A 23,754-nucleotide genomic window follows, 5' to 3' on the forward strand; every position below is an offset into this window, starting at 1 on the left:
CAGGTTTTCAGCTTCTCATTCGGTAGGATTTCAACCAGGTAATATGAGTGAATTCGTGGGTTCATGTGGTTAAATGGGACAAAGAGATGAAAAACAGAGGTGGGCCTACTCACTCTGCTACAGGGGTGAACCCCATTTTGACTGGAGCAGTGACATAGTGAAGATGAGCATGCACAAGGTTTGAGCACAACATAGAGGAAAAATTGATTTATTGTGGTTATGAAAATGAAGATCTGAACAGGCAGGTAACCATTTGTTGTTGTTACATAATCAAACCATAATTTCTTGGTAAGGTCTGCTGCCCCAAATTAAAATAGTTCCCTCATGTACTTGTTGTGAACACGTGCAATTTATAAACAATTCAATTGATCCAATAATCGCTCAAAAGAGCAACTTATTATGACAACAGTGTTCCAATTTCAGGGGTTTTAAAACACAAAAAACTGAATATAAAAACTAGTTTTTTAGATTTTGAAAAACTGGCAAAATTATGAAGATATGAAATCGAACAGCAAATGCATGACCATTTTCAGTAACGAGTCACTGAAGTATGGTAGTTAACTAAAATCATTCCTTAAGATCACAAAAGCCTAACAAATTAATATTTTGCGAGATAAAACAAATATAAAATCTGAATATAAAATATAAAATAATACCTATGATAAAAAAAACAATCTTATTTCAACCTAGAATCCACCCTACAACCTTTGACCTATGATAGCTTTACCCTACTTGATTTTGAATTGATTTGCATAGATTTAAACCTTATTTCTTCCACTAATGTTTTAGGTGAGGAAAAAAGGAGGATGCTCACTAAACCAATATTCTAAGCATGGGTGCTATCTGGGATCCTCAAATAGGTCACATGACCAGAAAATCTACACAGTGACATTAAGGGCTAACTAAAGGGCCAACAGTTAATTTGGTAAGTGAACACCAATTTCAACCATTCTTCTAACACAACAGCATATGTCTGGCTTACTCGTCAGCATCTGCGAACTGGTCTGGCTCAGTGGGAATGTTGTAGCAGGTCCATTTGACAGGACGTGGGTGGCGTGCGGCTGGGCTGTAATTGGCTCTTACCAGCAGGGCAACTCTATCCGTTTGCTTAAGTGTCAAATCCCGTAAAGAAAAATGGAGCACATCTTCTGGACCTGAAAGAGGCACAAAATACTGGTAAATCAGCTGTACCTGGCCTGATCGAAATCCTAAGAATAGTTCCTAAAACCTTTCTTAAAAAAACAGACTATTGTGTTCTTTAAATATTTTTTTCTTTACCATATGGTTGGACCCCAAAACACAGCTTTTCCCAGTCAGTGACTGTGATCTCTTGGACCTCATTCTCCCAGTCTTCCTCCTCTTGTGGTGGCACCAACGGCAGCGTAGAGTTCTCCGGACAGACGACTTCAGTCTCTCTATAGAAGTTGACAGATCGACTTCAACAACTCAAAATGAGGCCAATTTCTTCTTTGCAGTGTGACAGTTTTATGATAAGGCAAGTTAGCCAGATCTATTTGCTTTCTCACCATAAGCTTAGGAAGGCTAAGAAGGCAACCAGCGACTCTAAAGTTCACTAATTAACATGTTATATCTTATTTGCTTAGTCTGTCCAAGGACCAACATGTAAAAACAACAATTTGTGGTTTTACAGGAGGTTATGTGCAGGACTATCTCTTGGCCTAGCTGTTTTCCCTATTTCCAGTCTTTATGCTCTAAACAAAGCGACTGCTGCTGCTGGCTGTAGCCTTATACACACACACACACACACACACACACACACACACACACACACACAGATATGTATGTGGCACCACTCATTACATCATCTTCTCAGCAGAAAAAGGGAGTATTTCCCAAAATGTCAAACTTTTCCTGCACCACTCTTGCATGCAGCTGTATACTCCAGCCTTGTAACAGCTCATAATTCACTTATATATAAGAGATTGGACAGAAAGGGGTGATTAATAATGAATGAATGACTGAGCATTTTGGACTGAAGGATTTATTCAAAAAGGTAGAAGGCTCACCTCTTCTTATGTCTGAATTTCTTCTTCCTTCTCTGGTTCTTCGCTGCTGGTGACGGGGCGGATCTCTCTGGTGCCATTTGGCCAGAATTATTGGGCACAGCAACAGTGTCTAGACTGGCAGCCCCATTGACTGAGATACAACGTGGACTGTCTCTCCTGATGACCCTGCCAGCTGCTGAGGGATAAGTCACAGCTGAAATCGCGCTTCCTTGTTTCCCGAGTGTCCTTGGGAGCGCTGCTTTTGTACGCTTGCCTTTGTGCCCGTGGTTAATATAGCCATTAACCATGCATTGTGGTTTGGTACCATTTGGTGTGCCAGCTGGCGTGCTCTCACTGATTCTGGTGGCAGTAGCTCGGTAGCCATTATGAGCAGCAGCTCCATTAACCAAACCTGTGCCTGGGGCCTGACCGTTGACCAGACCATTTGCTCTACAGGTGTTGCAAAGTGTTCCTCTTCTTCTGCCCTCGAAGTTCATATCAGTCTGAGGCATCGCGTCACCTGTAATGTACAGATGGAAGGTTTGATAAAAGTCATCAGAAATGTAACTAATGAACTATTTTTACTGTAGAACTATAGAACATTGATATACCATCAATAACTGTAGATATTCATGACAATATTATAATTTGCAACTACTGGGTCATAAAATTTGGTACATTTATGATCCCCAGAGGATAATCCCTCTGGGAGTCCCCTGATCTAGGCCTCTTTGTACTTAATACATCTGGGTTAGACTGGTCAAAAAAAATAAAACAATAAACCCAAAATAATAATAAATCCAATTCATCAAACTAACACTTTGGGATATTTTTTAATCTGCTGGAAAATGTACAAAAATTAAAATGCAATCAGTGTGTCTTTGAATGTAGGATAGATAACAATACTCTTTAACATACACTTCCATTAATCTCAATATGTTTTTGATGCACTTGCAAAGCTATAGTCAATAGAGTAGCAAAGTGGAACGAGTCATTTTGGCCACTCAGGGTTATGGAAGTGAAAGTCTGCTCCATTAACAGGAATTGTTGAATGTTAGATGACTTGCAGTTGGAGCACCGCCAAGGGTAAGATGGGTATGAAACTCTCCAAGATGAACAACTGCACTTCTGTTGTGTAAACCACAAATGTTGAAAAAGATTACGCTTTATAGAGACCCGTAAACATGTTCAGTTGTTTAAATCCATTTGGATTCTGATGATAAGTGTTAGATAAATTAGGCAACTATGTCATCTTATGCAGTGACTAGGGCTCATGGGTATTGTAGTATTTGAGCCAGTTGTCATACCAAACTGACAAACATGATTTCTCAGACACAAAGTTGAAATAATCAGAACTTCAACTGATGTTCAAAGTGTTCAAAACATAGTGAATCACACTGTTTCATGTTCCTTCATTAAAATGAAAGTGTTGTTTTTAGTCAATTCCACATGCTCCCATGTCAGCACTTCACATGTTTTAATCCTCAACTTAAAATAGTTCCCTAAATGCACTTTTTATTCATGTTTGAGTAACTTACTATTTACTATAAGCTACAGCGCCCAGCTGTTTGAGAGAATTACAGGGCCTTCTTTTTTTATTTTTTAAATGAAACTATATTTTTATGATCCATTTAAAAAAAAAAAAAAAGATTTATGTCTGCAGTAGGAACAAATACACTGTAGGCCGAGTGCCAACGGACCAAGGCACTGTTGGTTTTGGACTTTTGATTGTTGACAATAACAAAAATACGGAATTTCACCAGCTTCGTCTTTGAGAGGCATCCAGTTCTCATCTCATCCAGTTGTTTGAGACAGTTAGCTAAATAAGGTTAGCTATGTTCCCTGTAAAGCAATCAGATATTCCTGAGTAATATTTACTTTAAGTGTGTGTGTGTGTGTGTGTGTGTGTGTGTGTGTGTGTGTGTGTGTGTGTGTCAACAGATTGGAAGACCATAAGTGGTAAGCCATTTTAGTTATTTGTTCTACAGCGGGGCTGGTATTGATAAGATATTTCTTCTCCCTCCTCCTTTTCGATCACGGAATGTGTGATTATTTTAGAAAATATAAAATGAATTTAAATGGAAAATAGCAGCTAAACTCACAGCTGTACATTCAAGTGAAGTCAACTAACTTTGGCTCCCCTGTGCCAGGTGGCTGCTAACTTAGCCACCTGCTAATGTCTCCCATTAGCTAGCGACGTGATTGACACCTGACATCTTTCCGGCTGTTGACAGTTAATGTGCTTTACCATGGGGACGATAACAAATCAGTGAACAAAATCAATCTCATAATTTGACAATAGATCCTAAATTCCGTCAGTTTAAACTAGCGACCTCTTACCTGTACTGTAGCCCAAAGCCCGGAGCACACCTCCCCCGTGTAGCTCAGTGACCCACGGCCACTGTGGGGCCTTCGAACTTGTGGGCGAAAGATGGTGCGCCCGACAGGGGGCGCAACAACACTAAACAAAAGTCATATTTGTACAGCTGGTTGGGTTTTTACGGCTTTTATATCCAGTTTAAAGCAGATTACCTCAAACGAAAACCTCATTACAGTATGTTCTGACTATCAAACACCAATCCATGTGGGCTTGGAAGCTGATTGTTTTTTGTTGCATGATTGATTGCTTCTGTTTGCAGTTTGTTTCTTTGCAGTACATAGTTTAGATAAATGACCCCCAGCACTGCAGTGGAATTAGTGTAAACAATGCATTCAAAGAAGTCATTGATTTTCATTATGATAACTGAACAAAATGAATGTAAACTACTTGTCCTGTCCATATATGTTTGTGTCCTTTTGTTCTGGGGCTCTTATTCCTGGCATTTGGGCAAATCTTAATGCTAGGTCATTCAGATGGCCCTTTACTGTTTCAACATGACACAAAACAAGGTCCATAAAGAAATTGTTTCCTCAGTTTGATTGTCCTGCACAGATGCCTGACCTCAACTCAATCCAACTCCTGTCGACTGAATGGTAACAAATCTTTGCATTCAGGTTTCAATTTCTTCTGTTGCAGCAGCATTTTAGTGTCCATCTATCACATATGAGTGTAATATTGGGGTATATAGATAATTTGATAGAACTATGCCTCCTGTCTGTCTATTCCCAAAAATATGGTAAAACAGTACCTGGCATGTTACATTATTAAAACAAATGACCTTGGATAGACTTTGCTTGAATCATATGTTCCAAGCGGCCTGGAGACATAATAATGTGTACATGTAAAGCAAGCTTGTCTAAACATTGGAACAATAAAACCCCCAGTGAGTACTCTGAAATGTGTCATAATCACTGAAAGAAAGTAGAATACACATAATAAAACTGTGATTGTGCATTTGGAACAAATCATGCAATCAAATCAGAAAGAACAAAATAAGTGGTTTCATGTTTTAGAAATTATAGTTTATTATATAAATGGGCATGAGGACAAAAAAAGCAGTTAAAAATTATGAAATTTCATGAGACAGCATCACAGCCAAAGTCATTTTTATTGCCATTTCTAGTGACTACATTGCATTGGATAGCCCTAATAATTAAAATTTTAAGAGCTACAAGAAAAGTGTTTGTGACAGCTCAACGTACTGTTGATTTCTTTTTTTTTTCTTCTTTTTTTTTTAAATATAGGATGGCACAAGCAGCTATAGAGTGAAAAGATTTGTGAGGCAAAACAGGACACAAGTCAGCAGGTACTGTACTGGTAAATAAGTCAATATAGCTCATAATGCTCACCATTTAGTTTACGTTAGGAAGACAGTTTACAACCATATAAAAAGCCATTTTAAAGCAAACCTAAAAGAAGTGGACCTTCTAACAAAGAGCTGAGAAATGCAACTAAACATCCCCCACTGCATTAAAAAAAAAATTTTACACCGACAAAATATTCCCAAATTGCTAACCTGGTTTGCGTACCATACAAAGCATTGTGCTATACTGCTTTTCTAATAGGACACCTAAGCAATCACAAGTTCTTCTGTGATAAAACTGTATAAAATAGATTTCATAGTATCAATCTGAAAAAGAGTGGTGAGTGGCACATGAATACAAATTATCACTATTTAATTACAACATTTACAAGTCAAGAAAATATGTGAGACATAGACATAGAATGTACCTCCAAAAACTGTGTAAATCTATAGCAACGTCATCTTGAAAAATGTCCTCAAAAAAGGCACAGACAGAAGAAAACGTGAACCATGCAAAAAGAAACAAAAAGGTTTTTTTTGTGCAAGGAAGCAAAACTCAAGTTTAGAATAATTACATAACACAGCAGATTGCAATTGTTTCCCCTCTAAAACAATGACCTCCTCATTACAGTACAGAATACTGTACACATGTTACAACTTAATCAAGTACAGATTTGAATTCGAAAGGCCTTTTTGGCCACACAGAGAGTGAAATATCAAGTTGTACATTCATGATATTTACAGTATTAGAGTTTCAGAGAGCCATCGGGGCATTAACTACAATCTGCAACCTGTAGGCTTCAATGAGATTGCTAATCCAGTCTTTTGCACCTAAAATTGATGGACGCTCACATCCAGTATCTGAGCTGATTTCACTGAGCATAGAGAGATGATTCAGTAAAACCATGTTACAATGGCTACCAGTCACTCCGATGGAAATCCACCGTACATCCTGTACATTCATATCATTACATTTCTGTGCAACATCATTGGATCTATTGCTAGCAACAGAGCATCTTTTCCAGCTCATGCTTTGCTAGCAAATAGCAGCCACAGAAGTTACAGTTTAAAGACACTCCTTGGTTGCAGCTTCTGCGCCGTAAAGTGACACTCATCTGCGACTCATCTTAACCAACCTAAGGGCCACTTCTCAGTGAAAAATATTCACTATTGGACTGATTGACACTGCAAGTGCTGTTTCAATGTTCCTGGAAGACATGTTCTCAAGAATAAACAAAAAACATTAATCCTCACCTTCAATTAACCCTCACAGACTTCACCAATACTCTCCTTTGCTAGCATCCATGGTTTGTCATCTGACTCCCCACCTCTTTAGAGAAAACACTGTTGTTGTTTGTTTTCAGCCTATAATTAAGACCTTCTTCTTTTCTTTCGCTGACCACTTCTGCCTCCTATCTCACTCTTCTTTTAACACCTGCTTGTCCACGTATGTCACATGCATTCAGAGAACACCTACATGAAAGAGGAGAAGAGACTGGCAGTTTACAGATCGGGCAACGGTGAACTGGCCTGCCTTCATGTCTGTCTCACTCAGGTTTACAGTCTGCTTGCCAACCTGTCCGCGTACCAAACTGTCAGCTAATATTACATCAGGATACAGTAGAATCCACGTCAGGTTTCTGACATTGTTCCAGTTTTTGTGCCCGACAAAATTATGTCCAGTGTAGTACATCAAGAGACTTTGTCGATCCTCATAAAGAATGATGAACGCAGGATATTCCTGGGAAGAAATCACCAGTTTTGTCTTGTGAGATCAAAGTTGTAACAGTAACTAGAGTTCACAGCATAGACAGAATAAAAACAAGACAGGGTAGATCGAGATGAAGAGTCACAGTAGTATGACCTACAGTCTGCCAGCAATCAATGGCTCTTTAGTTCTGTGTAGGATCACACTCAGCCTTCGCTGCAAGATAAGTTCTCTTCCTGCCACAAACAGCAGGGGGCGATGCATGTCTATTTATATGTCCCCGTTTCCAAGACAGGCTCTGCCTCTCTCTGCTTTCCTGTACAGACTCCCGACTCGGTTTTAAGGTTCTGATCAAACAACTGGAATGATCCTCATTCTCCGAGTTCAAGAACGATTCTCATTCCAGTTGAGTCACTGCTAGTTTTTGATCTCCAGGATGGAGGGGTTATGGTCCAGGATAGACAGGATGATTTTGTCCATGTACTGTCGCAGACGCAAGTTGATTTCCTCCTGCTCCTTCAGGGCTTCCATTAACTGCGAGAAAGAAATATATCACATTTTCATTTCAGTTTTTTTTTTAACAATGCACACTATGGTCTTACTAATTGTATTGTTACACAAGAGCTCCTTGGTTGATTTGGGGACCCAATACTTTTGTTGGTGCAAGAATACACTATGTTAAATAATGACAACATCAAAATTCTCTTTGTAGGAGGACAATAGATAAATGCTGCTGCTTATAGATTTTTTGCTTTCAAGTTATTCAATTTTATGCATGGATAGTTTATTTAGCCTATGTGTGTGATATAGCCATGGTGGCCTCCATTTTATGCATAATAGATTCAACTCTACAATAGTGTAATATCTAGAACACTATCATGCTGAGATATGTCCTGGAAAATACAGTTACATTCTAACTGCTGTATGTAAGGATCCTATAAACCTGCTCCATTGAAGAAACTTATTGGTCGCAGAGCAGTCGACAATGCAGTCACAGAATCATAGTAAGAGTAGAGTAAAATGACCATTTTCATTGTCATAAAAGAATAGCTAGTTTAACTGCACTGCATTCTCAGTATGTACAATATATTCTGTATATTAGCCTGATTTTACCTGGTCTCTGGAGGCATTATCTATCTCTGCAGCCAGGGACTGGGCCTTGGTCTGCGTGGCGAACAGGTTCTTTGCTTCATATAGGCTGAGGCTGAGGATCTGACCGTTCAGCTCATCGTTCTGCTCCCTCAGCTTCTGGTTCTCCTAAAAATACAGAAGGGTGGGAAGGAGAGGAGAGAGAGAGAGATAGGAAGAGAATGAGAGATAAGTATTTGGACCATGCAGGGATGATAATGTTTTGTTTTTTTAATGGCCACTACTCAAGCCTCACTCAACCCATACGCCAAAACACTGCACTTGGTACCTCATCCAGCAGCAAACACAGCAATGGGCATCTATTTTGGCAACACCTACAGGACATAACATGGGTTATGTGTGTTACAGAACAAACTGCTCCCCTGCTTTGTCGAGTGTGTTATGAAAGCTCCATGATTAAGTTGCCTTTGAGTGCTGACAAGAGGTCAGTTTGCTTCACCCTTGTTTATCCTTAACCATTAGTACGGGGACCGCAACACTGACCCCAATTCAGCTTGGGCAAGTTCACTCTACCCCATTGTGATTAGTGGTTAATTGGGAGGTCAAAGGTCACAGAAACAGTTTTACCATCAGACCAGGACGGAGCCAAGCCCCAGACAACACCAGGTGCTGGAATTCAGGGGGAAGAAAGTCCTGGGACACAAATCGCTGGACACACACATACAGACATTTACAGAGGCGCACAGGCAAGTATGAGATAATGAGTTTATCCTTCTTGCGGATGTTACAGGGCAGTGTCTGTATACACGCTTGATAATTTGTCCAACCATGGACAATCACATTGAATTGTTCTCCATCTAAAACTGCTGGAATAAGCTGATATAAAGAATGACATGAAAAAGTATCTGCAGACTGAAGATCATAAAAACTATTATCATCCCCTTCTTGCTTGCCTGCACTTAGTGTGACAAGTTTGGCCCGAGGCTACAAGGGGCCATGGACCTTATCATCTGAAGTCCCTGATAAAATGCACACACTGTGCGAATCAGCAATTCTCACTGACTGACTATGTATCACTTAAAAAGGTACCTCAAGGCGTGGTGGCTTTGGTAACTTGTCCCCTTTATGCTGCCCTTTCTTTTGGCTCAGGAACTTGGAAGCATAATTTATAATTCATTCCATTACATGTGAGTCAGACCCATCTTCTATACAACTTCAAAGAGTGTTAATATCTACTTTCACTAGTCTTATCGCAGAGGACATCTGAAAAACACTCATCTACTCCCCTATCTCACATGTTTACTTTGCACCAGGTCCGTACACTGCAGAGGCTGGAGAGAGTAATGTGACATTTGAGTCTCTAACTGGATACACGTGAGGCAAATGTCATTGTTTTTCAGAGAACTGAAATTATAGAACAGAGACATACAGAACATACTCAATGCCCTCTGCAGCTCATATTCTCATAATTTGTGATGAAGTTAAGCTCCACTGGACTCTGCATTACATTACCATCAGTACATCATGTCGAGTGCTGCTTTCCTCAAGAGGATTTTTATCGTAATGAAAGGAGCCAGTGAGATTGGCTGTGATCTTTACCAGCCACTAATCCTACTGATCATGTGATCATTTTTGCCTGAACCCAACCTCCTTCAGAGTGTGTATCTCAGGTCCACCTAGCGTCTACGGCCACAAAAACACCAAAAGTGGGCCTTATTTTATGAAAGTAGCACACAGTTTCAGTTTCCCCAGGCAGTATGCAACCAATTTATCGTGGTAAATGGAAACCACTCCCTGTAAGAGCAAGGTTAAGTGCAGTGAGTTCTGCAGGGATAAATATAACACGAGTATGAATCTATGTAACTATCTAACTGTATCATCTGAAACTATCTGAATCATTGTGCATGTATGTCCTCCAGGAGCTTCAGAGTTGGTTGTAATATAAGTGTAATGTACTGTTTCTGTACTGCAGCTGTGCCATTTTATGGAAAACACGGATGGTTGGCCAAAAATGCAAGGCTCTACTGTAATTTGGTCATTGTGTATTAAAGATTTCTTTTCAGAAATAGTGCAGTGATTAGTTGAATATTTTTTCAGGGTGATTACAAAATTGCAGTCTCCTAGAGGGGCTCATAAAGAGTCACAGACATGCTACAGAGTACAGTCAGTGGCATGAAGCTCAAACTGAGATACGCTTTGAAAATCAAGGCGATGATAACGAGTAAAATTATTTCTTCTACATTTGGAATAAATAAAAACAACTGGTCACTCGAGACACTTCAATGAACCTTGTTGAGTATCCTGTGAGAAATTAAATATAATATATATTTGCTGCATTAAATGTATGACAGATAATTATGTAGATCACTTTGAGACACTGCCTTTCAATGCAGCCTACACTTGAACAGGTATTATCTTTCAATAACAGACCAGCAATCCTGGATTCAGGATCCTGAATCTATGTGAAAGCCTTTTATCATCATCTCAGCATCTGAAAGCACACTCAGTATACAGAAATCCCTGAAAACCACTAGCTGTAATACTTACTGAGCTGACCATGCACAATGATGTATTTGAAAAGTGCCTTTCATCAGTACCTGTTTGAGTCTCTTGACCTCATGCTCTAGCTCCACCTCCCTGGTCCTGCTGTTGAAGTCCGCCAGGCTGGAGGAGGAGGTGCGGCTGCGGCCAGGCCTTTCTGTCTCCAGCTTGAACAGCTGCAAATGTTCCAGCTCTCGACGCAGGTCTTCTATCAGCTACGCAAAAGATAAAGGACGAACGTTATATAATGTCAATGCTGTTTTTTTGTAGGTGTATGAGATGACATAACTGCAGTGAGAAGAGTAAGACAGGAAATAAAGTGAGCAGTGAAACAAACAAACCACCTTGCTTAATGTGTGTGTGTGTGTGCATGAGTGTGTGTCTGATTGCATAAAATAATCCCACTCACCTCCTGCATGGCTTCTTTCTCTTTTTGGAACTGGAGTCTATTCTGTCTCAGTTTGTCCATCATTTTCCTGTAGAGGTCCATCTCATCCTTCAGACGCAGACTGGTGTCCTCCAACTTGTCTGTCATTCTTTGCTTCTCCTGTGGATGGACACATACACACACAATTATGGTTTAAAGTTTGTTTTGTTTTATTTGTGTTTCAGTTATTTCTATTCCATTTACAGACTCTTTTGGATATATATGGGGCTGCAGTGGCTCAGGAGTTAGAGCAGGTCATCCATTAATCAAGTGGGTGATTCCATCCCCCACCTCTTCCAGTCCGCATGTCCAAGTGTCCTTGGGCAAGATACTGAACCCCAAATTTCCCCTGATGGCTGTTCCATCAGTGTACGAGTGTGTGTATGGGTGTGATGTATGAATGTGTGAGTGAAAGGGTGAACGTGGTAAGTATTGCTAAACACTTTGAACGGTTGATAAGACTAGAAAAGTGCTGTACAAGTGCAGTCCATTTATCATTTACCATACTATTAAACCACACTGGTTTTCGGTATCAGAGATTTTCAGAGTGCATTAATTCAAGAAAATTCCATATACAAGCAAGTTTTCTATTTTCTGTCACACCTTTGGTTGTACATTCAACAACATGCAGAGTTGACAACTGTCAGGTTTGGTGTCATTTACATTTACTTTCCCAAAACAGAGGTGTGGTTCAACACCAAGTGAATGTCTGTAACATCTCATCCTGTAAAATATACTGCAAGAAATACAGTTCCTCATAATCTGTGTGTGTGTGTGTGTGTGTGTGTGTGTGTGTGTGTGTGTGTGTGTGTGTGTGTGTGCGCACATGGTGAACAACATCTGACTATTAAGAAAACTGACAACTGTGAATATGGAAATTACTGAGACCTTGTATGTTAGAAAGAGAAACAGGTGGCTAACTGGAGAGTTGCTCCTGATACAAATGCAAAATTAAAGACGATAAAGAAAAGATGAACAACATAAAAGAATATGGCTTACCTCATCCAGTTTCTCTGTCTGTGACTTCAGTCGGCACATGTTAAGAGTCATCTCATTGTTCTCATCCTCCAGTTGCTTAACTCTAAGAACACAAAATCCGGTATGTCAGTGTACTTTTTTATAGAAAATGAGTGTGTTTCTTAGTCATCTAAGTCACTGTTTTAGGCAAACAACCACAGTACATGCTGCGGCTCCAGATGCAGCTGACAAACCCCAGGAGGGATGTCTGAGCTCTGTTTAGCATACGGTTATACATTCTGTATTTTCTCTTAACAAGCAGGCATGTTAATGTCCATATCCAGGGGATTTACCACCAACGCTACCTTATCTAATTCTACCATATTAAAAAAATGTATTCTCAGCTTCACTAATACAACACTGATGCATTTAGATACAAAGAAAACTTGTGTCTCACCGGTTGGTCAGCAGCTCTGTCTGTGTGGTCATGTCTCTCTCCATCTTGCTGTAGGCCTCTCGATGTCGTCTTAGCCCTTCCTGCAGATTTTGCTCTGCTCGTGTCTCCTGGTCTTTCAGCTGCTCCTCCAGCTCATGAACCCTGTGATGATGAACACGTCACACAAATTCAATCCACCATCATAATGGAGCTGAGTGTGAAGACCAAATTACTGCTATACTCAGTTGCATTATGCCTGCAAGATTAGTTGTTTGGGGGGGACTCTTCTTTCAGCAATGAGAAGTAACGGAGAATGATTTGTATGATACAGTTCTGACTTATTTGTGCTAAAATAAATGTTATGCATTTCTGAAACGCAGCTTTCTGACTGTACCTGTGTACTAGTTGTGTGTTGTCCTGCTTCAGCCTGGACTTGAGTTCACTGCTCGTCAGAATCTCATTCTCCAGTTCTGCCACCTTCTTCTCCAGAAAACTCACCTGATGGAAACAGAGACAGCTCTTTGAAAGCTGAATTTACACTATACGCATTATCAAATTTAATAATTATATTCAGGGATTTAAAATGATCAATGCTCGGGGTCCCTCAATGGCTTAGGGGTCAAGGAGCTATATGGAGCTTTATGGAGCAATATTTAAGATAATTTAACCAACAGCAATTTACAAGGTTTTGAAGGTTTGAAAAGTATAAACAATATTCATATATTCCTTTATTTTGCAGACGTAAGAGGAATCCTGACAGAGATCATGTAAATTAGCATTCTCAACTTAAGCTGTGCATCCATCAGGAACATGTCCTCACTCTCTGTGATTTTAGTGCTAACAGTGCAAAAAAAAAAAAAAAAAAAAAAAAAAGCTGAAGGTGAGATGTTTATTCTTTTATGGGTTTGCAGTAGTCACACAGAAACAGCAAGAGCTAGTACTTCCCATGGGCATCTATTTAGTGCTTAAAAGAACTTAGTTAAATAAAGGTCACAGATTGACACAGATCAACATATGGCCAAACAAGCTGTACACACACAAAGGACAAACATATTCATACCTTTTCATTGATGTCGATGTCACAGGAGTCGATGCTGTCTCGGAAAAGGTCCTCTGTACTGCCGTTGCTGCTGCTCAAGTTGCTGTTGTGGAGCAGCTGCCTGCTCAAACACAGAGGGACACACAAACTTCAGAGGAAGCACCAGATGAGAATAGATCCAGGTGAGGACCAGCTAGTTCTTAGTGTGTGTGTGTGTGTGTGTGTGTGTGTGTGTGTGTGTGTGTGTGAGAGACTGAATGTAAGTGTGCTCTGCCCTGCAGTGATTCTACTGCAAGATAGATGATATAGGACAGTGCCAAGAAGAGTAGCTGACAAACAGAATTAAAATTAGTACACACAAAGGCACACACAGAAACACACACACAGGTCTGTGTATATCTGACTGTGTCAAGTGTGACATCCATGCCAAGATGTGACTACAGCTGCCTCCCTTATCACTGATGGAATTATTTGAGAGAACATCAAGCTTCTGCTCCATTACTGAGATTAGTAATATGGAGAGGAGAGGAGATGAGAGGAGAGGATAGGAGAGGAGAGGAGAGGAGAGAGGCAACACAAAGGAGAAAGAGCAGAAGAACAGATAAAGAGAGCAATAAAGTGAAAGACATAATCAAAGCAGACAGAGAGGACAGTAGAAGGAACAGGGAGAGAGCCAAACCTTATATTGAATACATAGATCAGGTCTGACAGGCCATTTTCATTCTGTCAGTATAACTCAGTTACTGTGGGTGGAAATAGGACAAAAGCCTAGATACAAAACATCTCAGCCAGTACAGACCAACAGGCAATGAAGTGTCTGCCCCTGAAAACCTGATGTCCAGACTCTTTTCTTCAGCCCCAGAACAAAAACAACAGATTTTACAGCATGCCTGGTTACAGATCAGATTAATTTCATTAAGACATCCTGTGTTTTCTCTGACAAAACTAGTTAGTAATTAACTGGCTGTTAGAGCACAATGGTCGGGCAGCTGAGTGATAAGGAAGCAGTGACTGCTAATCTCACTGTGTGTGTGTGTGTGTGTGTGTTTGTGTGTATGTGTGTGTGTGTGTGTGTGTGTGTGTGTGTCTGTGTCAACAAATACAGCAAACACGTGAAGCACAGACTGTATAATGCATAAACACAAAGATTACAAGACGTGAATGACCTTCTTTTTAGACAAACACAGGCGCGCGCGCACACACACACACGTAAGTGGCCTACCTTCCGAAAGCAGTGCTGGAGATTTTCCTGTTGGGGCTACAAAGGGAAAAACAAAATGACAGACATTTATTTTTACAGTGACTTGCCATTGATATGTCTAGACTCACAGCTCAACAGTACACTCGAAATAACTGCTGATGGCAATTAAGATTCTGGCTATTCAGTTTGACAGTTAGATACATTGGAGACAGATAGAGAAAAGAAACACTGAAGGACATTGTCAATGTTAATACAATTTCACTGCTGGTTCAGTGAGCAGGGGTTTATGTTTGCTCAGCAACTGTCTCAGGGGGACAAAAACTCAAGAATACTCTCAGTTTGATGCTCAGACGGTCTGTTCTGAGTTTCGCTTTGGATTAACAAAACTGAGCAAACATACTGTTGGGTCATACAAATGTCAGTTGATGTAGACAGAAAACTGATATCATCTACTCTTGTTGAAATACTACAATGATCATGGTCACATCCATGTGAATTGGCTTTGTGCGTGTTTCTGACTGTGTTGTGTCGATCCAAATTTGTTAGTTCCTAATGATTATGATGTGTGTAGTTGATCATGTCATGTACTTATCTGGCTACTTAACTAGAATTACTGCCTCGCAGTTGTATGCCTCTGCCAACCATTCACATTGCAGGAAATATGACAACAATCTCTCCTCCTGTTCCTGAGTTACAGCTCTGAATAATGACCAGGAGTGTTTTTGCAGAACATTATGATGTCACAGTGAAGTTGACCTTTAACCATTTGAATATAAGATGTCATCACTTCATCATTTTATTCTATTAGACATTTGTGTTGAACTGTGTCATAGTTAGAATATGAATTCTTGAGTTATGGCCAAAAACATGTTTTTGACCTTTAACACCTTTGACCACCAAATTCTGATCAGTTCATCCTTGAGTGCAAGTGAATGTTTGGGCCAAATTTGAAGAAATTCCCCCAAGGCGTTACTAAAATATCGCGTTCATGAGAATGGGACGGACGGACAGACAACCTGAAAACATAATGCATGGAGGCATAAAAAGCGAAAGCACGTACAAGATTTTCTCACATTCACACATTCAGCTAAACTCTGCTAAGTCAAGCAAACTGTGAAGGAGCTCAAAATTTCATTTTATTTTTCAAGGAATTTCAGGATGAAACAATATCAAGAGGTTTCACAAAGAAATAACTGTCAGGGAAAAGGCTGATCTTGCAGGAGGAGACTTTGCATTTAGATGAAGAAAAGTTTTACTCGTGTATAATCTAAGTAACAAAATGTTTTGAAGAGGTCTAAGAGGTTAAAATTAAAGAATTAATGCCAGTGGAATTTACTTTAAATCTCTGACCTTTCGTTTTGTCTGTGATCAGCACAAACCCTCCACATTTTTTTATTGAACAACAAAATAAACTTATTGAAGAGTTTTTACTTTTAATTTCACTCATTTAGTGATTCATGAGCTGTGCATCTTCAAAGCTGTGCTACAAATCTTTTAACGTCTCTGGTGCCATTGTTACTACTGAGCAGTTGCACGTAAACACACAGGAGCTTCCAAACGTTAATACATAGGACACAACACACATACATACATATATATATATATATATATATATATATATATATATATATATATATATATATATATATATATATACACACACAACACGCAGAATATTTCACGTGAATGAACCGTGTGGTCTTGGGTATGAAATATTTTGGCCTAAAATTGACTAATTCCCCATGTCTATTACTCATGCTTCAATGAGGGCAATTTAATTAAGCTAAATGGTATAAATAAATTTGAAAAGTGATCCATTAAATACTCGATGCTGCTTAGTGGCAAAAGCTCTTTCCTTTGTCCATTCTGAATCCATTTTGTCTTGCCTGAAATCCTTCACTCTTTGGATTGATCTCAGAAGTGTCATGTTTTATTTGTCAGACATTTTCACGTGTTCACAGGACCTAAGATGTTTGACAAATAAAACAGATCCTCCCTTTTCAAAATCCATTCCCAGCACCATCTGATTCACTTCCTACGTGCTCACAAAGTAAATCTTGCACCTTGCACATTTACACCTCACTCACTCTCTCATTCTTGCTCTTTCCACTCTAACTCTCTCTTTGTTCCTATCTCTACTTCAAACTTCACGGGAAAGTATAGGTCTAATTGGGAGAGTCATGTTGGATTATAAAACCATTTCTCTCCAGGGAGAAATCCTGCAGAGTCAGCAGAGAGTAACAAAGAGAAATGGTGACTTCACAGTGCACACTATAATCAAAAACATTATCTACAGAATGTATTGTTCTCAAATGATCCTGTGCCTGCACTGGTGAGTGTGTGCACTTGTGTTTGCAGGTAGACTGTACAGCTATTAATGGTCACCTAGGATTATGTTTCTAATAATAGTTTCCCTATTACAGTGGTGTGAGGTAAGCATGGGAGTGACAGTCTTATATAACAATCAATTAGTCTTTGTGTATGTGTTTGTGTGAATGATAATGATGATGATGTGTTTGTACATGAGGAACAGAAGGAACACTTTACACCTCCCTGCCAATATTACATAATTCTTATTAAATCATACTAAATAAAAAGCCCTAAAAAAAGTAACCCCTGAGTCACCCTAAGCGGCCTAATGTTAGTGAAACAATGCACATCAAATTACTCTGTGTGTATACTTCACACATAGCAGCTAACAATGTTTGTTTCTGTCTCAGTGAAAAACAGCATGGTGTATAGTCTCTGTCATGTATAATTAAGTTATTGTCTTTTAATGTACCATGGCTGTGTGTAAAATGACCTGCCAGGGTAATTAATGCAAATTTTTCACAGAAATATATGTCACCCTACCCTTTTTTTTTTTTTTTTTTTTTTTTTTTAATTAGAGGCTTTTGTTTGCGGAATCAGGTGATGTGTGGCTGCTGCAGTTTAATTCACTGTGTGGAATTGCCATCAGGTTTAGTTTAAATAAAACTGGAGGGAAGAACTGCAGTCAGCAAATACATGCTGGTGATTTGACTTGACGGGCTAACAGTCAAAAGTATGGTGGTCAGCGGGAAAGGTTTGAGGACAGGAAAGGGCTAAAAGACTGCACAAACGTTTCAACATTTCTCGGCCCACAGCGTGACTCTTCATTGAAGCTGTACTGGGATTTGGTGGGTGTAGGTCTTTTGTAATATTGTGCTATGTGTTCGTGCATGCGAGTGTGTCCTACCTGTTGGCCTTGAGGTTTTTGAGGCGGGCCTCCAGGTCATTTAGCAGGTTGACCTTTTTGCTACACTGAGAACAGTAGACATCCATCAGTTCACCGGTGTAATGCTGACGCACCTTACGAGGAGTCTGGCCTGCACTGTTAACACACACAGACACTCACAGTTTTCATCTGCCAATGAAAACACTTGGAAGAAGTGATTTGAAATTGAACTGGCTTTGACTACATGTGCTCGTGAGAGACCATTTGAGTGTAAAAACCACGTTGTCAGTGCCAAGATACCTTGAAATCTGCAAGCCACTAAATAACAGAAATAAAAATTAAACTCTAACAGAAAAAGAGAGAGGGAGAGATGTCAAAGACAACTCCTTTAGGACCTTAGTATTAGCACTTGGAATAAATATTTTACTCCAGAAATATAACTGTGTGTAGTTTAGTTGGCATTTAAGTCAGGACATCAAAACTATGACCTCATTTTCAGATTTGTTGCCAAAATAAACAAAAAGCCACAATACATTATCACTATCAAAGTTTTACAAGCACTCCCTGATTTTGTTACAGTTTCCAGTAACTCTCCCAAATCCCATCATTTCCTCCTAGAACACTGTTTACGCTTAAGTCAACACAGCTCACAGCTGAGTTTAAGAATCTCAACTTTTAAACTGATGACTTGGGAGGAATTTTATGGTTTAGGGGGCACTACATCAAAATTAGCAAGTGTACCTTTAACCCACTTTGTACTGTGACTTAACTTCTTTCCCATGTTGAGTTGTCTAATACTTCTTGTAAATCTGGGCCTCATTTTGAATTTAAATCTCCATGCCAACTCCATTTGGAGAGTTTTGTCTGCTTGGTATGCGTGGAAGGAGCATGGAGCTGTATTGCCAGTCTATCAGCCGAGAGACTTAATCCCATTAAATACAGGCCTTTGATGAATATTAATGTGGCCTTAAGGGCAAGAACTCCTCAGATACACTTCTACAGTCAAGTCTTGGAATAATACGAGTCAGGTAACGATTCTGCAGAGACTCAAGTAAAATATATTTAACAGAGTTTAAGCTCCAGAAACTGGTCTGTGTTTTACATTTTGCTTTATCATGACTTTACCTTTGAGAAAAAGCACACATGCCTATACAAACACATAACAGAAATGTAATTATCTGCACATTGTAGCACAGTGGTTCCCAACCTTTAGTCCAGGAAACATTTGCTATATGGCTACGAGGAAATATAATTCAGAAAGAAGACAGATAAAAGCTGCATAGTAATTAGATACATTCATAGGCTAATGAAGGCTATTTGTGTTGTAATTACTGTCTGTCTGTACTGCATTTTTTCCAAATCACAACATGTCGCATATCTTTGAACAACGGCAGTCAGTGAATGAGGTTATCAATCTGTGATTATTCACTTGGCTACTGTATGTGCAGAGTATGAGAGAGTCTGATACAACTTCAGAGTTTCTTTGGAGAAGATAGGGCAGAATCCTAATGTGCATGCCTTCATATCCAAATGACTTTTATTGTGGTCATAACAGATAAAGCAGACACAAATATTGTCAATAAAATACACAAAAAATGTCCTTTTACTCCAGAACCATACTAATATGCATAAATAAACTCTCTTCTTCTCTCTTACCTAGACGGAACAGATGAGCCAAGGTCAGAGTATCCGTTGGTACGAGTCTCGTCGTCTGGACAGGGACTACTGAGAGTATAGTCTGGTTCGTCCCCCTCCCCGTAGTCCTCAAACTGCTCCTCGTTCAGAGAAGCCGAGGAACGTGTCGATAGGTCAGAGGTCACTGAGATGCTAGTATGACCACACCTGAGGAAAAAGAGGGAGAAGTTGGTATCACTCACACTGTATTCATTATCTTCATTTTTGGGGGTCAAATAAAAGCAAAGGCACTGCTTAAGTCATGGCAGAAGTAAATCAAGACTCTGATCTGAAATGAATGATGATGCATGATTACAAAAGTACCCCAGTATCTAAACATCACATTTTTATTTGACCTTAGAAGAAAATATCTTGGGAGACTGACACATGTGATAGCACAGCACAAAGAACACAGGAACAAAGAGCACCTTCTGATCTGGAGTCAGTGAGACAGAGAGGAAAATATAGAGCAGTGCTTACTTCTCCCCAGGGAAAAAGAGATCTCCCAGTGCGTCTTCCTTGTCGCCCGGTCTGATCAGCCCGTCGGAGGTGTCTGACCCTTGGGTGCTTTCCACAGCACTGTCTCTGTCTGATTCCCTCTCCCTGCCGTCGTCTGCCACCTCCTCTTCAGGCTCCTCCACCTCTCCCGGGAACAGCTGGCACTCAGGGACGGGGTCAGGATAGGCCCGCGTGCACATGATGACCGGACAAACCCGGTCCTCCTCTACACTCTGGAGAAAGACAGCGAGTAACGCAAGAAGAGAGAGGGGAACAAAAGGAGAGAAGGAGAGTTTATGAGTAAGTTCACAAAAAAAATTTATAAACACTGATCTGTAACAACAGAAACATGTAAGAGCTTGAACGTGGCTGTTTTTGTTACCACAGTGATGTTGCCAGGATTCCTCTTAGTGAAACCCGTGTAACCAGGAATTGTTCTTTTCTTTCATTTCATTTTAAAACATTTCACAGAATCATGTTCATAAATCCACGTAATTTAAAAATCGGCTCCTTATAACCTCAGATCTTGTGTCACAGTTATAATTATCAAATGTTTTCTCAGTATCACATGTAATCCAGTGATTGCTGTCTTTAAACCCATAGTATCCATCCAAATGTAAAGAAATGTAAAGCAATGTAAAGAAACACAGGCTAATACAGGCCTCTGAACCAAGACACTGAATGAAGCCAAAATATTTTACAGTTAACTAAAAAGCTCATTCATTATCTCCAAAGCACCTGTGAACATACAGGCAAATAACCCAAATCATTTCAAATTGTGTCCCAGAAGATGTATGGTACAACTGACATGCAAAATGAAATGATGGCATTTGATAGGATCTTAATCTAACCTGAAAATAACAATACATTACAAGCAAAGACATGCTGTGACTGTGTAAATGAAAAGAAAGAAAAAAAACTAAGCAAAAACAGCCAAAGGGGTTTTTAAACCTTTGAGGTTTGGGAGAGCTTTTCAAAAATCAAAGTTGCTCCAGGTAACGTGGTTAACACTTGTGGATTCTGTTTTAGGGTGGATTTCTCATTTAGTGAATTCCTTCACAGTGGGAATGGTCTTAAGTTCACACTGGGGGGCTGGAGAGCTACAAGGGTGAAAGGGCAAATGGTCATAGGTCACAGGTCCCGCTCCATCTAGTTTCACTCTTTTAGCAGCTGAACTCTAATGCAACAGAGAACAAGGACTTATCTCAGCATGACTGAACAACTGAAACACAGAGCACAGTGAAGGAGGGGGGCAGGTGACCACAAAATCAGAGAGACAAGAGAAAGAGAGAGAGAATGATGAGTGATATGTTGGGTAACAGTGAGTAACAGAGAGGTGGAGAGGGAGAGAAATAGACCAGGATCAAGCTATGGCTGTACAGCAGGTAGGAGAGGAAGAATGAGTATGGAAAGAAGACTACAGCTAACAAGTGATGAGACGAAAGAGCGAACACAGCCAAGAAAAGAAAAGGAAAAATGAAAATGAAGAAAAAAAGATGTAGGTGAGGCAGAGAGATAGCAATGCAGCTTGAGGACAGTCGGGTAATTATTGGACATTACAAGCATTACATTGAAAGATTTCAGCAACTACAATTCACTCCCTCCCTCCCTCTCTCACACAAACACACACACACACACAACCCCACCCCCCCACCCCCCCCCCCCCCCCGACCTTTCTTCTTTTTAAACTCCATTGATCTAGATGTCTTAGCTGCACAACAGATATTCAATCCCATTCCAGGGTGTAACACAAAGCTATTTGTATATATTTGGATTTATGCTGGAAGTGAACAGGGACTTTCATCAAAAGTTGTCAGAAGGTAAAGCTAAAAAGTCAAATAACGAAAAAATGATTTGTATTTGAACCCTACCTACAAACTAATAATAATAATAATGACAATAAAAATAAATAAATAAATACATTAATTAATCTAAACTGATTTACAAAGTGGAAATAGAGCAGATGTGTTTAATGCTCAGAAAATGCAAGTCAAAATTGCAATGGGCCAAATGAATTGTTTATATAATGTGAGGAGTCCTATAAGAATGCAAAGTTGTTGAAAATAAATAAATAAAGGAATTTATTGATAAAAATCTAAAAAGCTTTCTCTGCCATTTTGCATGCACATATGTTAGAGATGGTTTCTAACTTGCAAATTTTACTGCAAGGAAATTGGAACGCTTTGAACGATCATATCGGTTGAAAGCCCATTATCTGTTCATATCTGAATAATACATTTGTATTAGCAATATACACACACACACACACACACACACACACACACATACACATCAAAATGCATGCTTACATACAACTAAATCAAAAAGTAGCTATTCAACATATTAACGGAGGATCTGCACTTTTACAAACAGCCAGCATGGGGTCTGAGGCTGAGTAACAGGGGGGAAAAAATGACGGGTAAAGGTCTCTTTAGCATTCTTTAGACCAGTCTCTTTTCCCTTCAGCAGAAAAAGAAACACAGTGTGTGGCAAAGAAATAAGCATCCCCCCTCTGTACTCCACCACAAGAATCCAGAAACTTGACCAAACTAACACAGTGGGCAGCTTGATACGCGGCTTGTTGCGCTTATTGTGAGAATGAGAGAAGAGGAGGTTTTTTCGTATGTAGTCCTAGCTCACATAATATAAGTATAAACAAACAATGTTAGAAAAAGTCAAAATGCAGTATGAAATAATTCCCTAATATTGTGACTATGTTACATGATCTGGAAATGTTTACTTCATGGGGACAGTCGGTTAACAGCTGATGAAGTGATGATGTTGAGCAATAACAAAATAACATTACAATACAATTAAGGTTAAAACTCTAACTGTAGTAAGTTATTAATACTTTCATTCTCAATAACTACATATACTCTCTCTACATTGTGCTTGTGCAACACTGGTACAATACACCTACTGAAGGCTATATATAATTACACTGCTCTTTCCAAAGTATTTGAAAAAGCTTTATTTTCCTCTGTTCAGGTGAATGTGTGCCAGCATCACTCAAGTATTGTTCTAGAAAAATAGAAACGATATATGCTGAGCAGTCAAGTACCAGTTTGCACATGTGCATTTAAGCTGCCAATTAATCCTTCCCTTGTTTTGGGCAAAGACATTGATGGACAGCAACAAATAACAGAGTGAGTGAGTGAGAGACAGAGAGTGTGTGAGTGTGAGTGTGAGTGTGAGTGTGAGTGTGTGTGTGTGTGTGTGTGTTTACAGTATGCCTCTCTCTGTACCCGCCTGCTCCAGAACAGCCCAGGGGGTGTAACTGCCAAAACATGAGCCTACAG

The 23,754-nt window shown here is 39.6% G+C and overlaps 2 protein-coding genes across 4 annotated transcripts in view; both read right to left on the reverse strand.

The window, feature by feature from the left end:
• Positions 1-977: 977 nt before the first annotated feature.
• Positions 978-2,545, reverse strand: LOC111650952 (uncharacterized). The gene is made up of 3 exons (XM_023400901.2): positions 2,028-2,545; positions 1,279-1,415; positions 978-1,154 (listed from the first exon to the last, which is right to left on the reverse strand). Exons 1-3 carry the CDS (start codon positions 2,516-2,518, stop codon positions 979-981), a joined length of 804 nt encoding a protein of 267 aa, XP_023256669.1. The 5' UTR covers positions 2,519-2,545; the 3' UTR covers position 978.
• Positions 2,546-5,386: 2,841 nt separating this feature from the next.
• The window catches only part of rab11fip4b (RAB11 family interacting protein 4 (class II) b), a 48,012-nt gene continuing 29,644 nt past the window's right edge, over positions 5,387-23,754 (reverse strand). For 2 of the 3 annotated variants that reach the window (XM_087172517.1, XM_023400916.2), the window contains exons 2-13: positions 20,438-20,688; positions 19,940-20,125; positions 18,305-18,439; positions 15,109-15,144; positions 13,908-14,007; positions 13,242-13,345; positions 12,869-13,009; positions 12,454-12,535; positions 11,437-11,574; positions 11,084-11,242; positions 8,511-8,654; positions 5,387-7,931 (exon numbers count right to left, since the gene is read on the reverse strand). In XM_087172517.1, the coding sequence (XP_087028643.1) occupies positions 7,815-7,931; positions 8,511-8,654; positions 11,084-11,242; positions 11,437-11,574; positions 12,454-12,535; positions 12,869-13,009; positions 13,242-13,345; positions 13,908-14,007; positions 15,109-15,144; positions 18,305-18,439; positions 19,940-20,125; positions 20,438-20,655 (1,560 nt within the window). In that variant the 5' untranslated portion in view covers positions 20,656-20,688 and the 3' untranslated portion in view covers positions 5,387-7,814. Of the gene's footprint in view, positions 7,932-8,510; positions 8,655-9,113; positions 9,195-11,083; positions 11,243-11,436; positions 11,575-12,453; positions 12,536-12,868; positions 13,010-13,241; positions 13,346-13,907; positions 14,008-15,108; positions 15,145-18,304; positions 18,440-19,939; positions 20,126-20,437; positions 20,689-23,754 lie in introns of all 3 variants that reach the window. The other variant, XM_023400915.2, reaches the window with a different exon arrangement.

The sequence above is a fragment of the Seriola lalandi genome, unplaced genomic scaffold (genome assembly GCF_002814215.2).
Source record: "Seriola lalandi dorsalis isolate HSWRI2012SDOR001 ecotype SW California unplaced genomic scaffold, Sedor1 jcf7180002053069, whole genome shotgun sequence".
NCBI classification, from domain to species: domain Eukaryota; kingdom Metazoa; phylum Chordata; class Actinopteri; order Carangiformes; family Carangidae; genus Seriola; species Seriola lalandi.

Bases quoted from the DNA above. Each gene is read 5' to 3' on its own strand.
- LOC111650952 (XM_023400901.2), bottom strand. From the start codon at position 2,518: ATGCCTCAGACTGATATGAACTTCGAGGGCAGAAGAAGAGGAACACTT. The intron at 1,416-2,027 runs GTGAGCCTTCTA...CAACTTCTATAG, and splicing joins AAATTCAGACATAAGAAGAG to AGAGACTGAAGTCGTCTGTC. The intron at 1,155-1,278 runs GTAAAGAAAAAA...TGCCTCTTTCAG, and splicing joins TTTTGGGGTCCAACCATATG to GTCCAGAAGATGTGCTCCAT.